General features: G+C 43.0%; 1 protein-coding gene and 1 non-coding gene across 3 annotated transcripts in view; both read left to right on the top strand.

Moving 5' to 3' along the window:
• Positions 1-22,622, top strand: part of DSP (desmoplakin) — a 44,012-nt gene extending 21,390 nt beyond the window's left edge. The window contains exons 7-24 of one of the 2 annotated variants that reach the window (XM_019795012.2): positions 259-420; positions 967-1,071; positions 1,803-1,898; positions 2,212-2,337; positions 2,674-2,826; positions 4,382-4,536; positions 6,960-7,086; positions 8,099-8,300; positions 8,550-8,776; positions 9,669-9,835; positions 10,281-10,419; positions 10,950-11,143; positions 12,417-12,579; positions 13,038-13,121; positions 13,919-14,026; positions 14,541-14,639; positions 15,384-17,678; positions 18,679-22,622. In XM_019795012.2, coding sequence (XP_019650571.2) covers positions 259-420; positions 967-1,071; positions 1,803-1,898; positions 2,212-2,337; positions 2,674-2,826; positions 4,382-4,536; positions 6,960-7,086; positions 8,099-8,300; positions 8,550-8,776; positions 9,669-9,835; positions 10,281-10,419; positions 10,950-11,143; positions 12,417-12,579; positions 13,038-13,121; positions 13,919-14,026; positions 14,541-14,639; positions 15,384-17,678; positions 18,679-21,927 — 7,851 coding nt within the window. In that variant the 3' untranslated portion in view covers positions 21,928-22,622. The remainder of the gene's footprint in view (positions 1-258; positions 421-966; positions 1,072-1,802; positions 1,899-2,211; positions 2,338-2,673; positions 2,827-4,381; positions 4,537-6,959; positions 7,087-8,098; positions 8,301-8,549; positions 8,777-9,668; positions 9,836-10,280; positions 10,420-10,949; positions 11,144-12,416; positions 12,580-13,037; positions 13,122-13,918; positions 14,027-14,540; positions 14,640-15,383; positions 17,679-18,678) is intronic. The other variant, XM_034660349.1, reaches the window with a different exon arrangement.
• On the top strand, positions 13,173-13,279 carry LOC117802542. The gene has a single exon (XR_004625911.1). It is a non-coding gene; the product is annotated as a U6 spliceosomal RNA (small nuclear RNA).
• Positions 22,623-24,810: the final 2,188 nt, after the last annotated feature.

Genomic DNA, 24,810 nt, shown 5'->3' with positions numbered 1-24,810 from the left:
AACCCAGACATCAGTGTCTGAATCAAGACCTTTTGAATTAGGCTGTTCCATTGAATCTAAAATTGCTCTGTGTTCATCATAAGTTTGGATGGGACTTTTTTACATACTAGGTGGTCAGTGAACATTTTACTGATTCATATGACTTATTATTATTATTATTTTTGTGAAAGGGACCACACAGACTTATGTCTGGAATCTGCAGAGAGCACCATTAATGTGATACTGTTTTCCTAATGCTGCTTTTGGACTTCTGTGCAGAAAGCGTCCTTCGAGAGGATGGACCACCTACGACAGCTGCAGAACATCATCCAGGCCACGTCCCGGGAGATCATGTGGATCAATGACTGTGAGGAAGAGGAGCTGCTCTACGACTGGAGTGACCGGAACACCAACATCGCCCAGAAGCAGGAGGCCTTCTCTGTAAGCTCGCCCCTCCTGGTTGTAGATGTGAGGCTCTTGCCTGGGAGGGCCCCGAGATGGGGATGAATGGCCTTGCAAATCTTAATCAGCTACTTATAATTCAGCCTCTCTTGAAATGGTCGTGGAGAGCCATTCCTTTCTGGGAGACTTTCTGGGACTTTAGAGGGGCAATGCATTGGGTAACATCCTGGAATCCAGTAGACAGGGTCAGAAGAAGGCGTTCAGATATCCCAGAGTGTGTGTAGCACAGTAGGGTGGTGGATTAAAATCTAGCCTTAGAAAATCCCAGCATTAGTTGTCGCTGTCACTTTACCTACTTTACCTGTGTGGATTTGGACAAGGAATGTCACCAGTGTGGCCTCTGCCATGTATTGGACGACCTCAAACATTCTTTTTGGTCTTAAAAATCCTATGCTTCTTAAGGAAACCATAACACAATTTTTTGACGTTGTTTATTTCCACAGTGCAGTTTTGTGTTCTAACTTCCTACAGTGGAAATGCTAATGGTGGCTTGCTCTGAAGGGTTTGTTTTTCTTTCATTTATAGATACGCATGAGCCAACTGGAAGTTAAGGAAAAAGAGCTCAATAAACTTAAACAAGAAAGTGACCAACTTGTCCTCAATCAGCATCCAGCTTCAGACAAAATTGAGGTAGGCTTCATGAGATTTATATTTTTATTAGAGAAAAAAAGGGAACTTTTTGTAAAGACTATACAGATGAATGATTTTTATCTAAAGCCATGACAAGTTTATTTTACATATTTTGGGATCAACACCCCAGACCGGCAGTTGTCAAGCTTTTCTGGAAAGGACCAAACAATAAACATTTTAGGTTTGCAGACCGTTTGGCTTCTGTCTAAATTACTTAACTCTGTGATTATAGTGTGAAAGCAATCATAACAATATGTAAGTGAATGAGCATGGCTGTGTTCCAATAAAACTTTATTTATAAACGCAGGCAGTGGGCCAGAGGTGGCCCTCAGGCTGTGGCTTGCCAACCTCTGCCCTAGGCTGCCATCTGTGGGGTGTGCTCAAGGCTGACATTAGCTGGTATGACATCAACTGGTATAGCCATATTGGTTGTTAAAGAAAAAACTAAGTGTTTTCCTATCAGTTGGTGAGAATCACTGCCTTAAGACCCTCAAGCCCTCTGTATGGGTTCCTTGGACTTGCCCATCCTCTAGCAGCCGTATAAGAACAGGGTGCAGTGGAGGGACCCTGTTGGGAAATTCAGTTTTCATGTTTTAGAAAAAATGTTTGTTTGATTTGGTATTCGATAAAAAAATGTTTTGTTGCTTTCATTCGGGCTCACATATCTGTCCAAGAATGGATATCCTCAATGCCTGAGTGGTGATGTGACAGCTGATGTTTTCTTGCTTCAGGCCTATATGGATACTCTTCAGACACAGTGGAGCTGGATTCTTCAGATCACCAAGTGCATTGATGTTCACCTCAAAGAAAATGCTGCCTACTTTCAGGTTTTTATGCTTAGTAGTAATTTCATTGTCGTTTGGGTCCTAATACCTGATTTTTTTAATGCATTTTTGAAAAGCACTGAAAACAACCTTCAAAATAGTTTACAAATACCCTTTCCTGGCTTTCAGTTTAGAGGAGCACAGATGGATAACCTGGGCACCGGTTGCTCAGATGTCTCTTGCTGTCACATAAGTCAATATCATTTCTTTAGACTCTGGGAAGATGGTCCTTGACACAGAAATACTGGGAAACACTAGATGCCGCTGCTTACTGACTGCCTTTTCATTAACACGTGATCACGCTCCTCTTTAATAGTTTTTTGAAGAGGCCCAGTCAACCGAAGCTTACCTGAAGGGCCTTCAAGACTCCATCAGAAAGAAGTACCCGTGTGATAAGAACATGCCCCTGCAACGCCTGCTGGAACAGATCAAGGAGCTGGAGGTATCGTCACAGGGCAAAAACGGAGAGAATACTGATTACTTGACGTGAGGGTTCCTTTGGAAAAAGCATACTTCACGTTCTATCCACGTAGGCTTTTCACACAATGATATTCTTTGCTGCCCACTTAATTTACAGCTGTGTAGCTTCCAAATGGATCATTACGACAGGTCCCTAGAGTCCCTGCCCATAGAGGAATTTGTAGCTTTTTGGAGCTCATGCGACTATCACAACATCTCATTTGTCATGCCCTAGAAGGTATATTAATGTTACTTGCAGATCATCTGAAACTCACAGAGTATCTATGTGATGAAAATATGATCTTATTTGCAATTGCAGAAAGAACGCGAGAAAATCCTCGAATACAAGCGTCAGGTACAGAACTTGGTAAACAAGTCCAAGAAGATCGTGCAGCTGAAACCACGGAACCCAGACTATAGAAGCAACAAACCCATTATTCTCAGGGCTCTCTGTGACTACAAACAAGACCAGGTGTGCACTCGGTTATTCAGAATGAAGCCCAAGTTTTCCCTTTCTTTGCACAGAGAATTTTGCCAATAGAGGGAGCAGAGTTTCATCCAGGTTCCAGTGAGCGGCACAGAAAATGCCTTTCTTTTATACACGAAGCAGCAAGCTGTGGAAATGCAGCACTCTGTTCTGAGTCTTAGCAGAGTTTTCAGTAATTAGGACAGCGGTTATTTATTGACTATTCATCTTGTTTGTTTGGTTTTTTTTTATTATTTTTCTTGGTAAAGATTTTATTTATTTATTTGAGAGAGAGAAAGAGGAAGCTGGAGCGGGACGAAGGGGCAGTAGGAGAGGGAGAAGCAGACTCCCTGCTGAACAGGGAGCCCGACGAGGAGCTCAATCCCAGGACCCTGAGATCATGACCTGAGCCAAAGACAGACACTTAACCAACTGAGCCAGCCAGGCGTCCCTAGACTATTCATTTTAAATCTTAATACTTTTCTTCATCTAATGTGCAAAACTTTATTTGTGATTACCCTTTAAATCTGAAATTTTAAAATCTTCAAATTTCTTGAAAGATCTTTAAATTTCTGACCTTAAAGAAAGGAGAAATGTGACCATTGTGCTGCATGTGAAGTGACTGTCATTGCAGATTTTCTGCAGTCACTGAGCCCATCAATTCTGCAGGCTCTGTGGTAGCTACAAGTGTCTATTGGAAAGATGACTTGGTTTTACTAATTATTAATGTAATTTCCACAGCTCTGATTTCTTATAAAAATTACAGAGGGTTTAAGATAAATGCTTGGATAAATAATATAAAACAATGGAGTTTATCCTGGCAGGAAGAGATGTTTAAGAACTTGCAGGGAGAGGAGAAATAAGTTGAAATAGAGATCAGAATACATGAATATCAAGCTTGTTACATTTCACCAGTGAGGACAGTTGTCATATTTGAACTTTCAAGAAGCTATGGAATTAATTTAGAAAGTTGTTTTTCTGGGGACCTGTTGCCAGAATTTCTTGTTTTCACTTCTAAATTTTAAGAGTGAGTGCATGAGACAAGTGACTCCCACATAGTAAATCTAATATGTGAAATATGAACTCACAAAAATAGGAAAGCCATGGGGTGAGTTTTTGCTTTACAAAAGGATTTCTCACTTTACTGATGGATTCCCCAGGCTGTCTTTGGAAAGTTACTTTACCTGATTCACTTTATATACACCTTTTAGGCTCTTGTGCATTATTTAAAGTATCAGTATTGTTGGGATATATAAAGGTCATCTTCATTTAAAGAAAATAATAAGGGGCGCCTGGGTGGCTCAGTCGGTTAAGCCTCCAACTCTTGATTTTAGCCCAGGTCTCAATCTCATGGTTGTGAGTTCAAGCCCCACTTTGGGCTCCATGTTGGGCTTCACGCTGGGTATGGAGCCTATTTTAAAAAGATAAAATAAAATAAAGAAAAATAATGTCAAAGCTCAAATGGTTTGCACAGTTTTATCTCTATTTTTCTCTTTGAGAAGAAAAGATAAAAATGTGTACTCATGAGTAAAGACAAAACACAGCGTTGTTTGCCTTGCAGAAAATTGTGCACAAAGGGGATGAGTGCATCCTGAAGGACAATAATGAGCGCAGCAAGTGGTATGTGACGGGTCCCGGAGGCGTGGACATGCTCGTGCCTTCTGTTAGTCTGATTATCCCTCCTCCAAATCCTCTGGCTGTAGACCTCTCATGCAAGTAAGTTGTTGAAGTTCCTAGTAGCCACAATGTGAATGCGAATGTGGAGAAATAGGGCAAATGCTTATATGAGAAACACAGACACACCCTTTTTCACTAAAATCCCCTCCCTCGGAATAAAAGGAGCCTTAGGAGGGTCCCCTTGTACTATCATGCAACTTTATTTTGAAGATGCTGTAGTTTTTATTGGAAGGTAAAAGAGAATGTTTGTGTGCAGGGGCTGGAGGAAACAATTCTTTTTTTTTAATAGTAAATATTTAATATGTAAATATTAACACACTACCGCACAAGCAATGGGAAATAAGAAATCAAATGGCAAATCAGAATATGTCTCAAAACAAAAGAAAAAAAGCCCACAATATTCCAAAACCTATGGGATGCAGCAAAAGCAAATGTAACAGTAAAATTTATCTATAAATGCTGGTATTAAGAAAAAAAGTTCAAATAAACAACTTAACATTATACCACAAGGAACTAGGAAAAGAAGAAACTCAGCCAAAATTTAGTAGAGGAAGGAAAGAACAAAGAAAGATCAGAAATAAATAAAATAAAGACCAGGATAAACAATAACATAACATTAAAAGTAATGACCAGTTTTTCCGAAAAGAGAGACAAAATTGGCAGTGCTTTAACTACATTAGCTAAGGAAAAAAAAGGGAGAAACAAGACTCAAAAATCAAAATGAGAAATGTGAGAGAAAACAGTACAACATTTAACCACAGAAATACATAGTATGTTAATAGATTACTATAAGGAATTATATACTAACAAATCAGATAACTTAGGGAAAAAACCCAGATAATTTCTAAAAACGCACAAGTTACCAAGATTGAATCATGAATCTTGAATCCAAGTAATAGGAAATCTTCTTAGACCAATAACAAGAATGAAAATTGAATTAGGAATCAAAAATCTCCTGGCACAGAGACACCCAAGGCCACGTGGTTTCATTGGTGAATTCTACCAAACATTTAAAAAAATATAATTAATGACAATCTTTATCAAATTCTTACAAATAATGGAATAGAGGAAACACGTTCAAAATCATTCCATGAGGCCATTACTACCCTCACCAAAGCAGGATAAAAATAATACAAGAACAAAAGAGTCTAGTTTGTCTCATATAAGTATTGTTACTCTGACTTTCTTTTGACATCCATTTGCATAATAAATGTTTTTCCACCCCCTCACCTTCAATCTGTAGGTATCTTATAGTCTAAAATGAATCTCTCGTAGGCAGCATATAGATGGGTCTTGTTTTTTTAATCCATGCGACACCCTATGCCTTTTGATTGGCTCTTTAGTCCATTTACATTCAAAGTACTTATTGATAGATATGTATTTATTGCCATTTTATTTCTTGTTTTGTCATTGTTTCTGGAGATTTTCTCTGATCCTTTCTTGTCTTTTTCACTTTTTGTCTCTCCTTTGCACTCAAAGAGTCTCCTTTAATATTTCCTGCAGGGCTGGTTTAGTGTTCATAAGCTCCTTTAGTTTTTGTTTGTCTGGGAAACTCTTTATCTCTCCTTCTATTCTGAATGCTAGCCTCGCTGGATAGAGTACTCTTGGCTGCAGATTTTTCCCATTCAGCACTTTGACTACATCATCCTACTCCCTTCTGGCTTGCTAAGTTTCTGTTGAGAAATCTCCAGCTAGCCTTACAGGTTTTCCCTTATAAGTTAAGGACTTCTTTTGTCTTGCTGCTTTTAAGATTTTTTCTTTATCACTGTATTTTGCAAATGTAATTACAATATGTCTTGGTGTTGGCCTACTATTATTTGGCTTTTGATGGGAGTTCTCTGTGCCTCCTGGATCTGGATGTCTGTGAGGAAACAATTCCCACCATGTGCCTTGAAGGCATTATTTCAAAGTTCTTCTTCCCGTCTAAGAGGATCAGTAATTTGGCAGGTAGCCACAAATATAAAATGCCCTTCATTTTAATACCTGCTCTTCAACAAGCAGGTAGAGCGTTCATTGTACAGATTGTCCGTGGCAGATTCTTGTCCATCTTTTATCATGGAATTCGTCAGCCATACACAGAATAGGGAGGGAAGTATAACGAGCTCACATGCTCACTTCCAAGCTGCAGTAGCCATTAGCACCCCATGACAGGTTTCTCCCTGTCATCCTGCATGGTGTTAGACCTCTGTCAATTAAAAAGTTGCTGACAAACAACACAAGAACAAAGAAATGTGTATTTTGACCCAAAGTGAATTATCTCTACTAATGTGGATCATTGAGAATGAACTTTTGGGGAGTAAATTAGTCCAGATCCATTGACATGTTGAGTGTTGAAACAGTATACATTTGCTGTTAGTTCTTGTTTTAGTTTTTTATGCAGGGTGTAAGCGTGGCCAGATTTCTTGTTTGGGTCAGAATTTGAAAGCCAGGGCTCTGGCATGTTTTCCCCTTGTGCCTTCTAGGATCGAGCAATACTACGAGGCCATCTTGGCTCTGTGGAACCAACTGTACATCAACATGAAGAGCCTGGTGTCCTGGCACTACTGCATGATCGACATCGAGAAAATCAGGGCCATGACGATCGCCAAGGTACATCCTCAGGACCACTCGGGCTGCCTGGAGAGGTGCCACGCTGCTCCCTGTGGCGCTTGGTTCTGCCAGGCAGACCTTCTAGCAGTGCAGCTGATGCTCTTGTGTCTCATTGGAAGAGTTAGCTCAGCTTGCCTGCGTGGTGAGGGTCCATCCTACATGGAAGGGGAGGGAGTCACACGTGGCTAGCTCTGCTACAAACAGAAGTACGAATTAAAGTTGCCCGACAAGCCAGAAGTACCCGTGGAAAAGGCATGCGGTCCTGTAATACCCTGGATCTTATTCTTCTTTGATGTAATGGAAAGCTAGTTCATAAATTATTAACTGGATATCACAGAAGTGAAAGGTGGGATAGAATTCTTGGAATAACACCCAAAACATTCGTTCTCTAGATCAGTGGTTTTCGAGTTGTGGTCTGAAGAATCCCTGCTTAAGGGGGTCCTCTAGGGATGACAGGGCCAGCAGAGAGGGGAGAGGCACAGAATGGAGAAGTCTGGGCTCCCTCTTACTCCCCCTTTTCTCTTTTCAGTCAGAGCAGCTTTGCTATGATCTGCTTTAGATTTGCGACTTTTGAGTAATATTTCCTTTGGCGAATAAAATTCGGTAAGAACAAAAATAGACAACCCATGGCTGTGGCTGTGAGGAGCAATCTTGGAATCCTCAAGGACCTTTTCTATCTTTTTTTTTTAAAAAAAGATTTATTTATTTGAGAGAGAGAGAGCACGAAAGGGGAAAGGGGCAGAGGAAGAGGGAGAATCTCAGGCAGACTCCATGCTCAGCGTGGAGCCTGGTGCAGGGCTTGATCTCACAACCTTGAGATCATGACTTGAGCCGAAACCAAGAGTCAGATGCTTAACTGACCGCAACACCCAGGCACCCCAAAGACCTTTTATATCTTAGTGGGCCTTTGACAAGTATTGCTTTAAGCCCCCTCTAGCATAGGGCATTTTTCGGCACTTTTCTTGGTCATGCTATGGGGACAATCAAACACTCCCGCCTGGTTTACTTCCAGCTGAAAACGATGCGGCAGGAAGATTACATGAAGACAATATCTGACCTTGAGCTGCACTACCAAGAGTTCATCAGAAACAGCCAGGGCTCGGAGATGTTCGGGGATGATGACAAGCGGAAAATGCAGTCTCAGTTCACCGATGCCCAGAAGCACTACCAGACCCTGGTCATACAGCTCCCTGGCCACCCCCAGCACCAGACAGGTTCGGAGCCTCTTTCTCTTTGCATCCACCACACACACCGCTGCTCTGTAACAGAAAGTAGTTTGCATACGATGAGTTTCAGAATCACTTCTTTGGAAAATAACATATCAAAAGTCATCTATACACTATATTTTCAGAATCAAATCAAAGGAGGGAGCTACAGTTAGTGCAGCATGGATGTTTTTTGAGGCCGAGCACCCTTCTAGCTCGGAATTCTCTGATTTTTGCATTCCTAACATATTTTTACAGTAACCACAACTGAAATCACTCATCATAGTTCCTGCCAAGATCTCAACCATAATAAAGTGATTGAAACCAACAGAGAAAATGACAAGCAGGAAACTTGGATGCTGATGGAGCTCCAGAAGATTCGCAGGCAGATGGAGCACTGTGAGGGCAGAATGACCCTTAAAAACATGCTTCTAGCAGACCAAGGGTCCACGCACCACATCACAGTGAAAATAAATGAGCTAAAGGTAGGCATCCAGTACCGTTTTGCCCGATTCCAGCTATATTTGTATTTATCTGCAAACTAATTTAAAAAATGTGCTGGTTTAAATATTTATAGAGAAGAAGCATGAATTTTCAAGAAAACAGGCTTTCGGTGGGATTTCCTTTTTTCTTTCCCATGCTTCCAGATTTGTAGAAGTTTCCAGGCAGGGGATTAAGCCACCTTTGTGTTGGTTGTGGGTGGCTGAATCAGGCTACAGTGTTTTCCCTTTATGCGACCTAGTACTTTGTTCGTTTTTAAAGTTTTCAGAAACATTAATTTGGTTGCCGCCTGAAACCACCTATGATAGGGGCTAAACAGGTAGAATTATTTTTTTTAAATTTTATCTATTTATTTGACAGAGAGACAGCCAGTGAGAGAGGGAACACAAGCAGGGGGAGTGGGAGAGGAAGAAGCAGGCTCCCTACTGAGAAGGGAGCCTGATGTGTGGCTTGATACCCGAATGCCGGGATCACGCCCTGAGCCAAAGGTAGACGCTTAACGACTGCGCTACGCAGGCGCCCCGAATTATTTTTATTTATAGACAGGAGACTGACGCAGAGAGATTTGATGCGGGGGTGGTTGGTAAAAGCTCAAAGCCGTGGACAAAGCTGGGACCGCAATCCCGGTGTTTTAACTCCGCACTCCGTTATCTTTTCTGCTCAGCCACGCCTGGGCACCACACTGGGAAGCGCAAGAGATGTATCCTAAGGGAGAGGGCCGTGTTTACACAGTGCCGATAAGGCCTCCCCAAGGAAGGAAATGAAATGTCCACTCTGTCTCTTGAGTCTTTCCCATTTAGTGGACTTGTTCAGGACAAAAAATGATCATAAGAATCACACAGCTAAATCCAGCACTTTCCTTCTTTTTTTGAACAGAGTGTGCAGAATGATTCTCAAGCAATTGCTGAAGTTCTCAACCAGCTGAAAGATATGCTAGCTAACTTCAGAGGTTCAGAAAAATACTGCTATTTACAGAATGAGGTATTTGGACTGTTCCAAAAACTGGAAAACATCAATGGTGTTACCGATGGCTACTTAAACAGGTGAACGCGACTGACCTCAATCACAGACATTTTGCCGTTTTCAAGCTTCATCTTGTCAGACTTCATCTGCTTTCTGTGCTTGACTCACTGTGGCCTTGTCTTCCAGTTTCTCGGTTCACTACAGGCTTACTTAATTTCTTCTGGGCTTCTGAGAGAGGGTCCTCTAGCCTCCGTGTTAATTTCGCCGTGGTGAAATCTAATGTATCTTAAACCTATGGTATATCTGTAAGAGCCAGGACTTCGAAATCTTCAGTGAATGCAGAATTGCTGTCTGAATCAGGGTGCAGGGGTGAAGGGAGGGACGTTTTTGCTCCTGCAGCTTGTAAAATAGGCAACATGAATTTTTACCGGCTTTAACATTCTTTTATTAATAGTGGCCAGAGCCAGACGTTCAGAGTCTAATTATGTCACCGGCAATGTTCTTGGCCCCCTTGGCTCTTTACAGCTTATGCACAGTGAGAGCTCTACTCCAGGCTATCCTGCAGACAGAAGACATGTTGAAGGTGTACGAAGCCAGACTCACCGAGGAGGAAACTGTGTGCCTGGATCTGGATAAAGTGGAAGCTTACCGCTGTGGACTGAAGGTAACAAGAAGTTATATTCCATTATCACAGTGCTCCGGGTTATGGGAAATAATGCAAGGCTGCTCAGTCCCCAGTCCTGAGGCTTCACTAAGTTTTATGAGTCTTGAGGATTCCTGGATTTCATTGGCCATACAGGATTGACGTCTGTCATCATCTCTAGGACACCGTTTCCCAGAGCGTTCTAGCAGGAACTATGTGTAGAAGTAATTCGTGGTGAGATTAGTTTGGGGAATGCAGAATTAAACACAATTAAACTGGTTTCTTTACTACAGGACTTCTCTTCCTCTTCAAGAATGTTCATATGTGTTCTAATTATTCAGGAATGGAATTGAGTATGGTATTTAGCATTTCTCAAACAAATGAATTTCTCACACTGAATCTTTTATTAATGGGGTAGCATAAGGAACTAGATAATGGACGTAAATATTGGAAAATGCAATCAGTAAATAGATCTTCCTGGATTGATTGTCACTTAAAAATACAAGTATTCCAAGAGATTAATTTGCACTCCTTTCTTTCTCCTGTGACAGAAAATCAAAAATGACTTGAACTTGAAGAAGTCCTTGTTGGCCACCATGAAGACAGAGCTGCAGAAAGCCCAGCAGATCCACTCCCAGACCTCACAGCAGTATCCACTGTATGACCTGGATCTGGGCAAGTTCAGTGACAAAGTCACACAGCTGACAGACCGCTGGCAAAAAATAGATAAACAGATAGACTACAGGTGTGCCAACCTCTTTCCCTGCTTTCTTCCCATTTGGTTGTTCCAAGATAATGTCACTTGAAGTAATCACTATTTAGTGGTTTGGTTTGGTGTGTAAGTTAGGCACAAGGGCCACTCTGTTCATGGACTGCCTGGAGGCAGCTTTGTCGGAAATGGGAAGTAGGTACATCACAATAGACCAGCTTGAATTAACCCATACCAGGTGCTCTCCAACCTCTTAGGAAAAAAGTGGAAACTATTGATCAGGCTCTTTTGGGCTCTGTAAACTCTTGTTAGGACTGTTGGAAGGAGTCGATGCTTTGATCAAGTGAGTGTTCTTCTGAAATTTAAGAAAATTACATCTTTTTAAAAAGATTTTATTTATTTATTTGTCAGAATGAGAGCGCACAAGCAGGGGGACTAGGAGAGGAAGAAGCAGGCTCCCCACTGAGCAGGGAGCCTGATGTGAGACTCAATCCCAGGACCCTGGGACCATGACCTCAGCCAAAGGCAGATGCTTAACAGACTGAGCCACCCAGTTCTCCCAAGAAAATTACATCTTATACAAAAGAAATGCCTTCTTCCAAATGGGGTTTGAAAGTATCCTGAATTTTGTTGTAGTTCCTTTTACTAACGGCTTTTTTAAAAACGTCTTTATTGATTAAAAAAAGAAAAGACATCTTTATTGATAACTAATTCACGTGTCATATAATTCACCCAATGGAAATGTACAGTCCAGTGGATTTTAGTGTATCAGAAAGGTGTAACCATTACCACAATTTACGTCTACAACATTTTCTTTAACCCCCCCCCCCCAAAAAAGGCCCATCCCCCATTAGCAGTTACTCCCCATTACCTCTCACCCTCTGGCCCCAAGCAACCACCTGTCTTCCCCTTTGTCTCTGTAGATTTGCCTATTCCGGACATTTCGTGTGATTGGAATCAGACAATGTGTGGTCTTTTGTGACTGTTTTTCCCACTCAAAATAATGTTTTCAAGGTTCCTCCATGGTGTACCATGTATCAGTACTTCATTCCTTTTTATGACTGAATAATATTCTATCGTATGGCTATCCCACATTTTATTTATTCCTTCATTGATGATTTTTGGCTATCATGAAAGATGTCACTAGGAACATTCATGTGTAACTTTTTGTATGGATGCGTGTTTTTAGTTCTGAGCATGGAGCAGGTGGAATTACTGGGAGATATCGTGTGATATGTGATAACTCTGTTAAATACTTTCAGGGACAATAGCATTGCTTTAATAATTTTATCATATCTGTTTTCTCCAGATTGTGGGACCTGGAGAAACAAATCAAGCAACTGAGGAATTACCGTGATAACTACCAGGCTTTCTGCAAGTGGCTCTACGATGCCAAACGCCGCCAGGATTCCTTAGAATCCATGAAGTTCGGTGACTCCAACACGGTCATGCGATTTTTGAATGAGCAGAAGGTACAAGCCAGTTTGTCATTCCCTTCGATAACACTGGGTGTGAGCTGTATTTTCCTGTGGTTTTCATAGCCGTACCTAGGTTCAAAATGATATTTAATATTGGTTCATTTTGTGAATGCATGCATAAGAAGGAAAAAACAATTGAGATACTTACAAAGAAATCACTTAAGAACTAGAAATAGTGTAACATTGTAGTAAAATATCTTGATAAATTGGTGTGTTAAGATCAGAAAAGAGCACAGATTAGGAAGTTTCCTCTTAGAGGAAAAACACTTGAAGATTGTGCTTCTCTTTTCTGGATAGAAAACACGCTCATCGCTCAAGGTTAACTGTGAGAATGTGATGTCACTGAATGTGGTAATAAACTGAGGAAAAACAATTGTTCAACAGTGATATAACATTTATGTAAAATTATTTATACACTTTGATGTTTATGAATATTTTATTTTTTTGTATAGAACTTGCACAATGAAATATGTGGCAAACGAGACAAATCAGAAGAAGTACAAAAAATTGCTGAACTTTGTGCAAATTCGATTAAGGTATGTTGGTTTCAAAAGAATGTTGGCCCTTCATCAAGAATAATATTAACTGTGCTCGCTTCAGCAGCACATGTACTGAAACTGGAATGATACAGAGAACATGAGCATGGCTCTTGCACAAGGATGACACGCAAATTTGTGAAGTGTTCCATATTTTAAAAATCTCTACTATTAATTGCGTTATTTTCTGATTTACTTTAAAGAGTACACACCTCTTTTTTTACATTTTAAAGTTTTTTTTTTAGAGAGAGCACATGTGCATGCACATGTGTGAACAGGGGGACGAGCAGAGGGAGAGGGAGAGAGGGAATCCCAAGCAGACTCCAGGCTGAGCACAGAGCCTGATGTGGGGCTTGATCTCATGACCCTGAGATCATGACCCAAGCAAAAAGCAAGAGTCAGATGCTTAACTGACTGAGCCACCCAGGTGTCCCAAAGATTATAAACTTCTTGAGAATAACAGTTACGGCTTTTATGTATTTTTTCCTGAACAGACCGTAAAAAGTTTGTCATCCATTAGCTTGAATTCACTGCACATTGGCAATATCTATGGGAATGGACTGGTCTTCATTCTTTACGCTGGTAGTATGTGCAAAAATCTTCATTTAGTGTATAAAGATGTCCTACATGGCTTAATAATGTAATATCAGCTACCTGGACACTCTCAGTACATGATAGCCTTTGGGGTTGGTCATCAGAAATGCAGCTTGATGATTCGAAAGCATGGAATTGTAGTTGTCGGGGACTCTTTTAAGTCCGTTAGGTATGTTTATTTTAAACTTTTTTTTATTTGGCAGGATTATGAACTCCAGCTGGCATCGTACACCTCAGGCCTGGAAACTCTCCTGAACATACCTATCAAGAGAACCATGGTCCAGTCTCCCTCTGGGGTGATTCTGCAAGAGGTAGATACGTCATTACATGTTCCTTAGTTGCCCCTCCTGCATCTTCCCTGTTCCCTATCCCCTTCCTGTCTTTCCTGCAGACCCTGAATGCACCCCTTGTTACAGGGTATCCACTCAAAACAGGTTTAATAGCAGGGTATGCTCCCTTAGTGCGAGTCCTCAATACATGATGCATTTTAGGAAATGGTCCGTGGGAGTCTGAATCTAGTGTTTATATGCTAGAATCTTTGCAGAAACTGGCCTTAAGTTCTAGGTTTAATGAGGGAGGCTTTTAACATGTGAAAAAAGGCCAATAGATATTTAAAAGCTTCTTCCCAAAGATGTGAGAGAGCATCACCTGTCGGATGGCTTACGAGAAACACCTAGAGTCATGAGGTTGGAATACAATGTTATCAGCCCTTTGCTTTGTTTTTCTTCTAGATTTTGGAATTAGCACACATGAATGAAGGGAGTTCACTCTTTAGATGATCATTTCAATTTTAAATAATCATTTCTTTAACTCCTTTTTTGCAAGGCTGCAGATATGCACGCTCGGTATATAGAACTCCTTACAAGGTCTGGAGACTACTATAGATTCTTAAGTGAGATGCTGAAGAGTTTGGAAGATCTGAAGGTAATTTACTGACTCTGTTTCCTTGGAGGATCAGAAAAGAAAATGGAATAGAACCTTATTATTATTGCCTCATTATAGCCTGGATTTGGACATACTCACTGGTATACATTCACTGGTATATAGTTTGTTCATAAGTCAGGTGTTCTGTGATTCAGGACACTGCTCTGAACAGAGTTAGGTAATATTTACAAAATTCTAGCGACTTCACCTTACGAAAAAAACAGTAATTTCCTTTACACTTTGGTCAAGGAATTTGCGTTGTTTGTGTGTGTGTTCAATTAAGGGAGAGACCGTCCTGGACTGGCTGGATTTGGATTTTTTATGTTGAATGACTGTTTCCTTTACTCCTCATTTCTAATACACACATTGAGTTTATATGGAAACTTTATTCCTTGAAATAAAGGAAACATAATTTGTGAAATCTCAAGCTTTTGATCTTGGAAGAGATTGTCTCATTTACAGGTAAGGCAGGGGAAACTCAAAGGTGTATCATTTGCTAAGATCATACAGATGGTTGACGGAAGAATTACGAGAATACAGATTTCGTGAATTCTTGTCTAGTAGCTTTCACCTTGTATCGCGCTGTAGGTGTGCTTCTGTGTGTGTGTGGTGTGTGCGTGCATGTATGTAGGCGTATAAAGAGAAATGAGACCACATGATGGGCTGGGAGGGGAGACGTGCTGTTTCTGTCTCACAACGTGAGGTGTTTTTCTTTCAACCTCATTTCTGCTTTCACTTCCCCAGCTGAAAAATACCAAGATTGAAGTTTTGGAAGAGGAGCTCAGACTGGCCCGGGATGCCAACTCTGAAAACTGCAACAAGAACAAATTCCTGGATCAGAACCTGCAGAAATACCAGGCGGAATGTTCCCAGTTCAAAGCCAAGCTCGTGAGCCTGGAGGAGCTGAAGAGGCAAGCGGAGCTGGATGGAAAGTCAGCAAAACAAAACCTGGACAAATGCTACGGCCAAATCAAAGAACTCAACGAGAAGATCACCCGACTGACTTATGAGATTGAAGATGAGAAGCGGAGGAGGAAGGCTGTGGAAGACAGGTTTGACCAACAGAAGAGTGACTATGACCAGCTGCAGAAGGCCAGGCAGAGTGAGAAGGAGAGCCTCGGCTGGCAGAAAATGGAGTCTGAGAAAGCCATCAAGGAGAAGGAGTACGAGATAGAAAGGTTGAGGGTTCTTCTGCAGGAGGAGGGCGCCCGGAAGAGAGAATATGAAAATGAGCTGGCAAAGGTAAGAAACCACTATAATGAGGAGATGAGTAATTTAAGGAACAAGTATGAAACAGAGATTAACATTACGAAGACCACCATCAAGGAGATATCCATGCAGAAAGAGGATGATTCCAAGAATCTGAGAAACCAGCTTGACCGACTCTCGAGGGAAAACCGTGACCTGAAGGACGAAATCGTCAGGCTCAATGACAGCATCCTGCAGACCACGGAGCAGCGGAGGCGGGCGGAGGAAGACGCCCTCCAGCAGAAAGCCTGTGGCTCGGAGATGCTGCAGAAGAAGCAGCACCTGGAGATCGAGCTGAAACAGCTCATCCAGCAGCGCTCCGAGGACAACGCAAGGCACAAGCAGTCCCTGGAGGAGGCTGCCAAGACCATTCAGGACAAAAACAAGGAGATCGAGAGACTCAAAGCTGAGTTCCAGGAGGAGGCCAAGCGGCGCTGGGAGTATGAGAATGAACTGGCTAAGGTAAGAAACAGTTACGACGAGGAGATCATTAGCTTGAAGAACCAGTTTGAGACGGAGATCAACATCACCAAGACGACCATCCACCAGCTCACCCTGCAGAAGGAAGAGGACACCAGCGGCTACCGAGCCCAGATCGACGGCCTCACCAGGGAGAACCGGAGCCTGTCGGAGGAAGTGAAGCGGCTGAAGAGCACGTTGGCCCAGACCACGGAGACTCTCCGGAGGGTGGAAGAAACGGCCCAGCAGCAGAAGGCCACGGGCACCGAGGTGTCGCAGAGGAAGCAGCAGCTGGAGATCGAGCTGAGGCAGGTCACGCAGATGCGGACGGAGGAGAGCGTGCGGTACAAGCAGTCGCTCGACGATGCCGCCAAGACGATCCAGGAGAAAAACAAGGAGATCGAAAGATTAAAACAACTGATAGACACGGAAATGAGCGCGCGGAAATGCCTGGAAGAGGAGAACGCAAAGTTGCAAAGGGCCCAGTACGAGCTGCAGAAAGCGCACAGCGGCGCGACCGAGATGATCGGCAAGCTGAAGGTTCAGGAGCAGGAGCTCACGCGCCTGAGGCTCGACTACGACAGGGTGTCGCAGGAGAGGACCCTGAAGGACCAGGACATCGCGCGCTTCCAGAGCTCCCTGAAGGACCTGCAGCTGCAGAAGCAGAAGGTGGAGGAGGAACTGGCCCGGCTGCGGAGGACCGCCTCAGAAGACTCGGCGAAAAGGAAGAAGCTGGAGGAGGAGCTGGAAGGCATGAGGAGGTCTCTGAAGGAGCAGGCGATAAGAATCACCAGCCTGACGCAGCAGCTGGAGCAGGCGTCCATCGTGAAGAAACGCAGCGAGGACGACCTTCGGCAGCAGAGGGACGTGCTGGACGGCCACCTGAGGGACAAGCAGAGGACGCAGGAGGAGCTCAGAAGGCTCTCCTCCGAGGTCGAGGCGCTGAGGCGGCAGCTGCTCCAGGAGCAGGAAAACCTCAAGCAGGCTCACCTGAGGAACGAGCATTTCCAGAAGGCAATAGAGGACAAGAGCCGGAGCTTGAACGAAAGCAAAATCGAAATCGAGAGGCTGCAGTCTCTCACAGAGAACCTGACCAAGGAGCACCTGATGCTGGAGGAAGAGCTTCGCAACCTGAGGCTGGAGTACGACGAGCTCCGGAGGAGCCGGAGTGAAGCGGACAGTGATAAAAACACGACCATCGCCGAGCTCAGGAGCCAGCTGCAGATCAGCAACAGCCGGACCCTGGAACTGCAGGGGCTGATTAATGATTTGCAGAGAGAGAGGGAAAATTTGAGACAGGAAATTGAGAAATTCCAAAAGCAGGCTTTAGAGGTATTCACAAATATTTGATCGCAGCTTCACTGTCTTTTAAAGCATTCCCTCCACTTTCATCTCGTCTCGGCTGTGCTCCTGCCCCTGGCATTGGAGGCTCACAGTCAGTCTCCTTTTTCTGTGCATTGCTGTACTGCCATCTGTCGTTAACCCATGCCACTGCTTTCAAGTAATTTCAGTGCCGTTTGCCCTTCTGTTCTCTCCCCGCAGCGATGCCAGTCTGTGCGGAACCTCTGTCTGGCCACGCTTTTCTAACATTAGCACGGGTACAACAGCTCAGGCTTCTCTTCCAAATGTTCCGCTCTATTTTCTGGAAGATAGCTCTCACTCAGTGAGCTCTGACCTGCATTTTTCACAAAAATTTTTCTAAATGAAAGCCATGTTAAAGGGGTTTTTTATGCGATTTTAAAATCACTTTTTCTTTCTTGCTTACGTGATTTTTCTGCATGCATTGTTCTATTCTCTTTTGATTGTGACGCTAATATGTTTCTTTTGTTTGCCTTTTCTTCTTTTAACCCCTAATTTAAAAATACCTTCTTTAAGTTCTAATACATTTGACTTCCAGAGACAATATTTGTGTGGGGCTGGGTGCGGGGTGCATATATGTCCATAGATTTGTTTTGCTTTATTAAACATGTTAGTATAGATGTAACAGGTGGGATGTAGGTGTAGCAGGTGTGATACCTGGGAACAAAACTGCCCATAGTTTTCAAACCATAATTTCTGTTAAGTACAAGAGAGGTCTACAACTTCTCCTAGTTCCTTCTAAAAAAGTAGTAAGTATGAAGCCATTTATCAAAGTGGCAACATATATCTATGGATTTTTTTCATGAATTTATAAGATAAAATAGCAGTATATCCAGGGAACACAGAGGAAGGGCAAATAAGTAAATAAGGTGGGGTTTTTTGTTTTAAATGTAGGAAAAAAGGTGGAATTACCATCGCCATATGATACGATCAAAATATTATTTCTTCCCATTTCTTTCTTTTTAAATTCCAGGCATCTAACAGGATTCAGGAATCAAAGAACCAGTGCACTCAGGTGGTGCAGGAAAGAGAGAGCCTTCTGGTGAAGATCAAAGTTCTGGAGCAGGACAAGAGCAGGCTGCAGAGGCTGGAGGATGAGCTCACTCGCCTGAAAACAACTCTAGAGGCGGAAAGCAGGCTGAAACAACGCCTGGAGTGTGAGAAACAGCAAATCCAGACTGACCTCAATCAGTGGAAAACTCAGTATTCCCGCAAGGAAGAGACCATTAGGAAGATCGAGTCGGAAAGAGAAAAGAGCGAGAGGGAGAAGAACAGCTTCAGGAGCGAAATCGAGAGACTGCAGGCAGAGATCAAGAGGATCGAGGAGCGGTACAGGCGCAAGTTGGAGGACTCCACCAGGGAGACACAGTCACAGCTGGAAACAGAGCGCTCCCGCCTTCAGAGGGAAATCGACAAGCTCAAGCAGCGCCCCTACGGGTCCCATCGGGAGACCCAGACTGAGTACGAGTGGACCGTTGACTCCTCCAAGCTGGTGTTCGATGGACTGAGGAAGAAGGTGACGGCCATGCAGCTCTACGAATGCCAGCTGATTGACAAAACAACCTTGGACAAACTGTTGAAGGGGAAAAAGTCAGTGGAAGAAGTTGCCTCCGAAATCCAGCCTTTCCTTCGGGGGGCAGGAGCTATCGCTGGAGCATCTGCTTCCCCTAAGGAAAAGTACTCTCTGGTGGAGGCCAAGAGAAAGAAACTCATTACCCCAGAATCCACAGTCATGCTCCTGGAGGCCCAGGCAGCTACAGGCGGTATAATTGACCCCCACAGGAATGAGAAGCTGACTGTCGACAATGCAATCGCTCGGGACCTCATCGACTTTGATGACCGTCAACAGATATACACAGCAGAGAAAGCTGTCACTGGCTTTGACGATCCGTTTTCAGGTAAGACGGTCTCTGTTTCGGAAGCCATCAAGAAAAATCTGATCGACAGAGAAACTGGAATGCGCCTGCTGGAAGCCCAGATTGCTTCGGGGGGTGTGGTGGACCCCGTAAATAGTGTCTTTTTGCCGAAAGATGTAGCGTTGGCCCGTGGGCTAATTGACAGAGATTTGTATCGGTCCCTGAATGATCCCCGAGATAGTCAGAAAAACTTTCTGGATCCAGTCACCAAAAAGAAAGTCAGTTACATGCAGCTGAGGGAACGGTGCAGAATCGAACCACACACCGGTCTGCTCTTGCTTTCAGTGCAGAAGAGAAGTATGTCCTTCCAAGGAATCAGACAACAGGTGACTGTCTCTGAGCTGGTAGATTCCGGTATATTGAGACCATCCACGGTAAATGAACTGGAATCAGGTCAGATTTCTTATGACGAGGTTGGTGAGAGAATTAAAGACTTCCTTCAGGGTTCAAGTTGCATAGCAGGCATATACAATGAGACCACAAAACAGAAGCTTGGCATTTATGAGGCCATGAAAATTGGCTTGGTCCGACCTGGTACTGCTCTGGAGTTGCTGGAAGCCCAAGCAGCCACTGGCTTCATAGTGGATCCTGTTAGCAACTTGAGGTTACCGGTGGAGGAAGCCTACAAAAGAGGCCTGGTGGGTATTGAGTTCAAAGAGAAGCTCCTGTCTGCGGAACGAGCTGTCACTGGGTATAATGATCCTGAAACAGGAAACATCATCTCTTTGTTCCAAGCCATGAACAAGGAACTCATTGAAAAGGGCCATGGCATTCGTTTATTGGAAGCACAGATCGCAACGGGCGGGATCATCGACCCGAAGGAGAGCCATCGTTTGCCAGTTGACATGGCTTACAAGAGGGGCTACTTTAATGAGGAGCTCAGTGAGATTCTCTCAGATCCAAGTGACGATACAAAAGGATTTTTTGACCCCAACACTGAAGAAAATCTTACCTATCTGCAGCTAAAAGAAAGATGTATCAAGGATGAGGAGACAGGGCTCTGTCTCCTGCCCCTGAAAGAAAAGAAGAAAGAGGTGCAAACATCACAAAAGAATACTCTCAGAAAGCGTAGAGTGGTCATCGTTGACCCAGAAACCAACAAGGAGATGTCTGTTCAGGAGGCCTACAAGAAGGGCCTGATAGATTATGAAACCTTCAAAGAACTGTGTGAGCAGGAGTGTGAGTGGGAAGAAATAACCATCACTGGGTCTGACGGCTCCACCAGGGTGGTCCTGGTAGATAGGAAGACGGGTAGTCAGTATGATATTCAAGACGCTGTTGACAAGGGCCTCATTGACAGAAAGTTCTTTGATCAGTACCGATCCGGCAGCCTCAGCCTCACTCAGTTTGCTGATATGATCTCCTTGAAAAATGGTGTCGGCAGCAGCAGTGGCATAGGTGGTGGTATCAGTGATGATGTTTTTAGCAACTCCCGACACGAGTCAGTAAGTAAGATTTCTACCATCTCCAGTGTCAGGAACATAACCATCAGGAGTAGCTCTCTGTCTGACTCCCTGGAAGAATCGAGCCCCATTGCAGCCATCTTTGACACAGAGAACTTAGAGAAGATCTCCATTACGGAAGGAATAGAGCGGGGCATTGTCGATAGCATCACTGGTCAGAGGCTTCTGGAGGCTCAGGCCTGCACAGGCGGCATCATCCACCCAACCAGCGGTCAGAAGCTGTCACTTCAGGATGCAGTCTCCCAGGGCCTGATTGACCAAGATATGGCCACCAGGCTGAAGCCTGCTCAGAAAGCCTTCATTGGCTTTGAAGGTGTGAAGGGAAAGAAGAAGATGTCAGCAGCAGAGGCAGTAAAAGAAAAATGGCTCCCCTACGAGGCTGGTCAGCGCTTCCTGGAGTTCCAGTACCTCACTGGAGGCCTTGTTGACCCAGAAGTGCATGGGAGGATAAGCACAGAGGAAGCCATCAGGAAGGGGTTCATCGATGGCAGAGCAGCTCAGAGGCTGCAAGACACCAGCAGCTATGCCAAAATCCTGACCTGCCCCAAAACCAAATTAAAAATATCCTATAAGGATGCCATGAATCGCTCCATGGTGGAAGATATCACCGGCCTTCGCCTTCTGGAGGCTGCCTCTGTTTCATCTAAGGGCTTGCCTAGCCCTTACAACATGTCTTCTGCCCCAGGCTCCCGCTCTGGATCCCGCTCCGGCTCTCGCTCTGGATCCCGCTCCGGCTCTCGCTCTGGTTCCCGCAGTGGGTCCCGGAGAGGAAGCTTCGATGCCACCGGGAATTCTTCCTACTCTTACTCCTACTCCTTTACCAGTAGCTCTATTGGGCACTAGTAGCCACTTAGTCGCTCTTTCCTTGGCTTCATTTATGTGAATTTTCACTTCACTAAATACTTTACTAAAAGGAAACCTAGTGCTTGCAGTAGAGTGATAGAGATTTCTATGATTAAGAAGACATAACCTTGGTTGAAATCAAATAGTAAAGGCTGTTCTGGCTTTTTATCTCCTTAGCTCACCGGAAGTATATACTAGAGTGGATGTAGTGTGTATAAGGTGGTAATCAGTTGTAAGGATAGCACAAATTGAATCTAGAGTTTGTTCCTTCTGTGTTTAGATTTCTGATCGATTCTTGTACTTCTTTTAGCCATTAATACAGATTTCTGTTCTTGGAGATGAAATTAAGCCGATCATGGATATTTTAGTCATCATTTTATTTCTCATCTAAATACTTCCATTTTCTGTATTAGGAGAAAATATCCCTCCCATTCTCCCTAGAATACTCCACCCCAAACCCAAACATTTTGGAATGAGTCTCCTTTAGTTTTAGATTGTGGATTGTGTAACCTATATACTCTCAAATGCACTTGTTTGGTTTGGCATTAATTTGACTATATGTGCGTGATAGCAGCAATCTTTGCTTCTCTTTGGTCAAAGTTTTTCTGTTTATTTTGCTTGTCATTTACTATGTACTTTAAAAAGGTGTCTTTATGAAGTTTGCTATTCTGGCAATAAACTTTTAGACTTTTGAAGTTTTTGCGTTTTGATTTCATACACTTACACACACAAGGTATTTATCAGCATCTTTCTGTTAATTGTAAAATATGCCTAAAACCTTCTGTTTACTAAGTACCTATTAAGAAAGACCATTTAAAAAACTAGTTTAGTTCTGAAGTCTTGCTAGAAGTTGGTCTTTTGTAGTTTCTTCAACATTTCTCAAGTACTTGTGTGCCAGGCAGAGTCCTTGGAAAGCAGCCTGTGTAAAGAGGAGAGGCCCCAGGTCAATACCCAGTTCTTGGTTATTCTGGACAGTAAGTTCTAAGTAGCATGGACAAAAGTCACCATAATACCATTAAAAAAAAATGAAGTGGCTCAGATTCCATTTGGGTATTCTCCAAATAACATGGAGGTTTCATTTTGTCCTCTTAGAGGAAAGAATTGTCTTCGAATCTATAAAAATGAGTCCTGAAGAGTTCTTCCTTTGCTCTCTGTTGAAGGACAATGAGATATAAGCCTATTCTTTGTATCAAAGAGAAACTTCTGAAATTCAGACATTTGTCATTAAATCAACATGACCTTATTGAATACCTGTTATGTCTAGTATTACTCTAGGTACTATGAGGATTCAATAGAATTTACAAGCCCCCTAACTTCAAGACATTTGTAGTCTGATTGGGGACAGGAGACACATATAAAGCAATCAGAAGGACAACTTTCATATATCAGCAGTATGTAGTAATGTACTCAAACATCTTATTGTAGAGATTAGAAAATAGGAAAACAAATGGGATGCTAATTGTGAAGAACAGAAAAGATCATATGTAAAATAATGCTTAAATTATTGGGGGCTTTTGGGACTTTGGTTGAAAACAGCATTCATTTCCTCCTTGTCTTACCTCCTTTTCTTCTCCTTGCTCCCTTCCCAAGCTGGAGGACTTGTAATTAACTTCATTCACCAAGTATTGAGTTTTGTGTGCTACACATTGTGTCAGAAGCTATGAATCCCACGGTAGAAACACATGTACAAAAATAGCCCTTGTAATATAAAAGGAAGAGAAAAATACGGGATAAATGCTGTGCTGGGCAAAATGAAGGAAGACCTTTACGCTAGAGCTAGGAGACTGTATCAGTCAGCTTGGGTGGCCATAAAAAGATGCCACAGGCTATGTGACTTAAATTCATTTTCTCATAGTTGCGGAGGCTAGAAGTCCAAGGTAGAGGTGTTCTTAGGTTGGCTGCTGGTGAAAGCTCTCTTTCTGGATGGTGGGCAGTGAGGGGTAGGGAAGGAGCTCTGGTATGTCTTCCTTGTCTTAGAAGGACTTTAGTTTTATCACATTAGAGCCCCATTTTTATGACCTCATTTAACTTTAATTACCTCCTTTGTAGTCCCTGTCTCTAAATACAGTCACATTGGGGGTTAGGGCTCCAATATATGAATTGGGGGTGGGGTGGGGATGACACACAATTCAGCCTATAATCGGGGCCCAATCTAGAATGGGTCACAAGTTCTGTCCAGAAAAATGGTGACTAAACAGATTAATAAGGGGCACCTGCGTGGCTCAGTTGGTTAAGCTTCAGCCTTTGGCTCAGGTCATGATCCCGGAGTTCTGGGATCAAGCCCCACATTGAGCTCCCTATTCAGTAGGGAGCCTGCTTCTCCTTCTCCCACTCCCCCTGCTTGTGCTTTCTCTATGTCAAATAAATAAATAAAATCTTAAAAAAATAAACAGATTAATAAGCATCAATGTAAAGCAGTTCTTCAGTTTGAAAGAGTATACCTCCAGGCTGTTGCCAAAGTTGTCATTAAGCTTTGAGGTGAGATAGGCTTTGTGCTGGAGAGAGGACATCCTTGACCTTGGCTAATTTTGATTTGGTTACCTATAGTGTGCCTCCACAGAAAAAGATATATATATATATATATATATATTTCAATGAAAGTCATCATTTCACATCTGAAAAGTCTCACATTTTCTAGACTGCTGCTGGGCTAACCATGTAAATGCAGATAAAAAGTAGGGATGTTGTGGGCAGAGTATGACTAAACTGGTACTCATCCCTTACCCCACATCTGCTTGCAGCTATTGGACTATTTCTGTATTTTGGGGTATTATCTTTTGGCCTATTTATACTCATCAATTTGTGTGTGTGTGAGAGAGAGAGAGAGAGAGAGAGAGAATTGCACTAGCTGCCTATGGAAATAGCTATTCACAAAAATTCCCT

This window comes from Ailuropoda melanoleuca, chromosome 5, assembly GCF_002007445.2.
Source record: "Ailuropoda melanoleuca isolate Jingjing chromosome 5, ASM200744v2, whole genome shotgun sequence".
NCBI classification, from domain to species: domain Eukaryota; kingdom Metazoa; phylum Chordata; class Mammalia; order Carnivora; family Ursidae; genus Ailuropoda; species Ailuropoda melanoleuca.
This window is presented reverse-complemented; position numbering and strand designations above follow the sequence as displayed.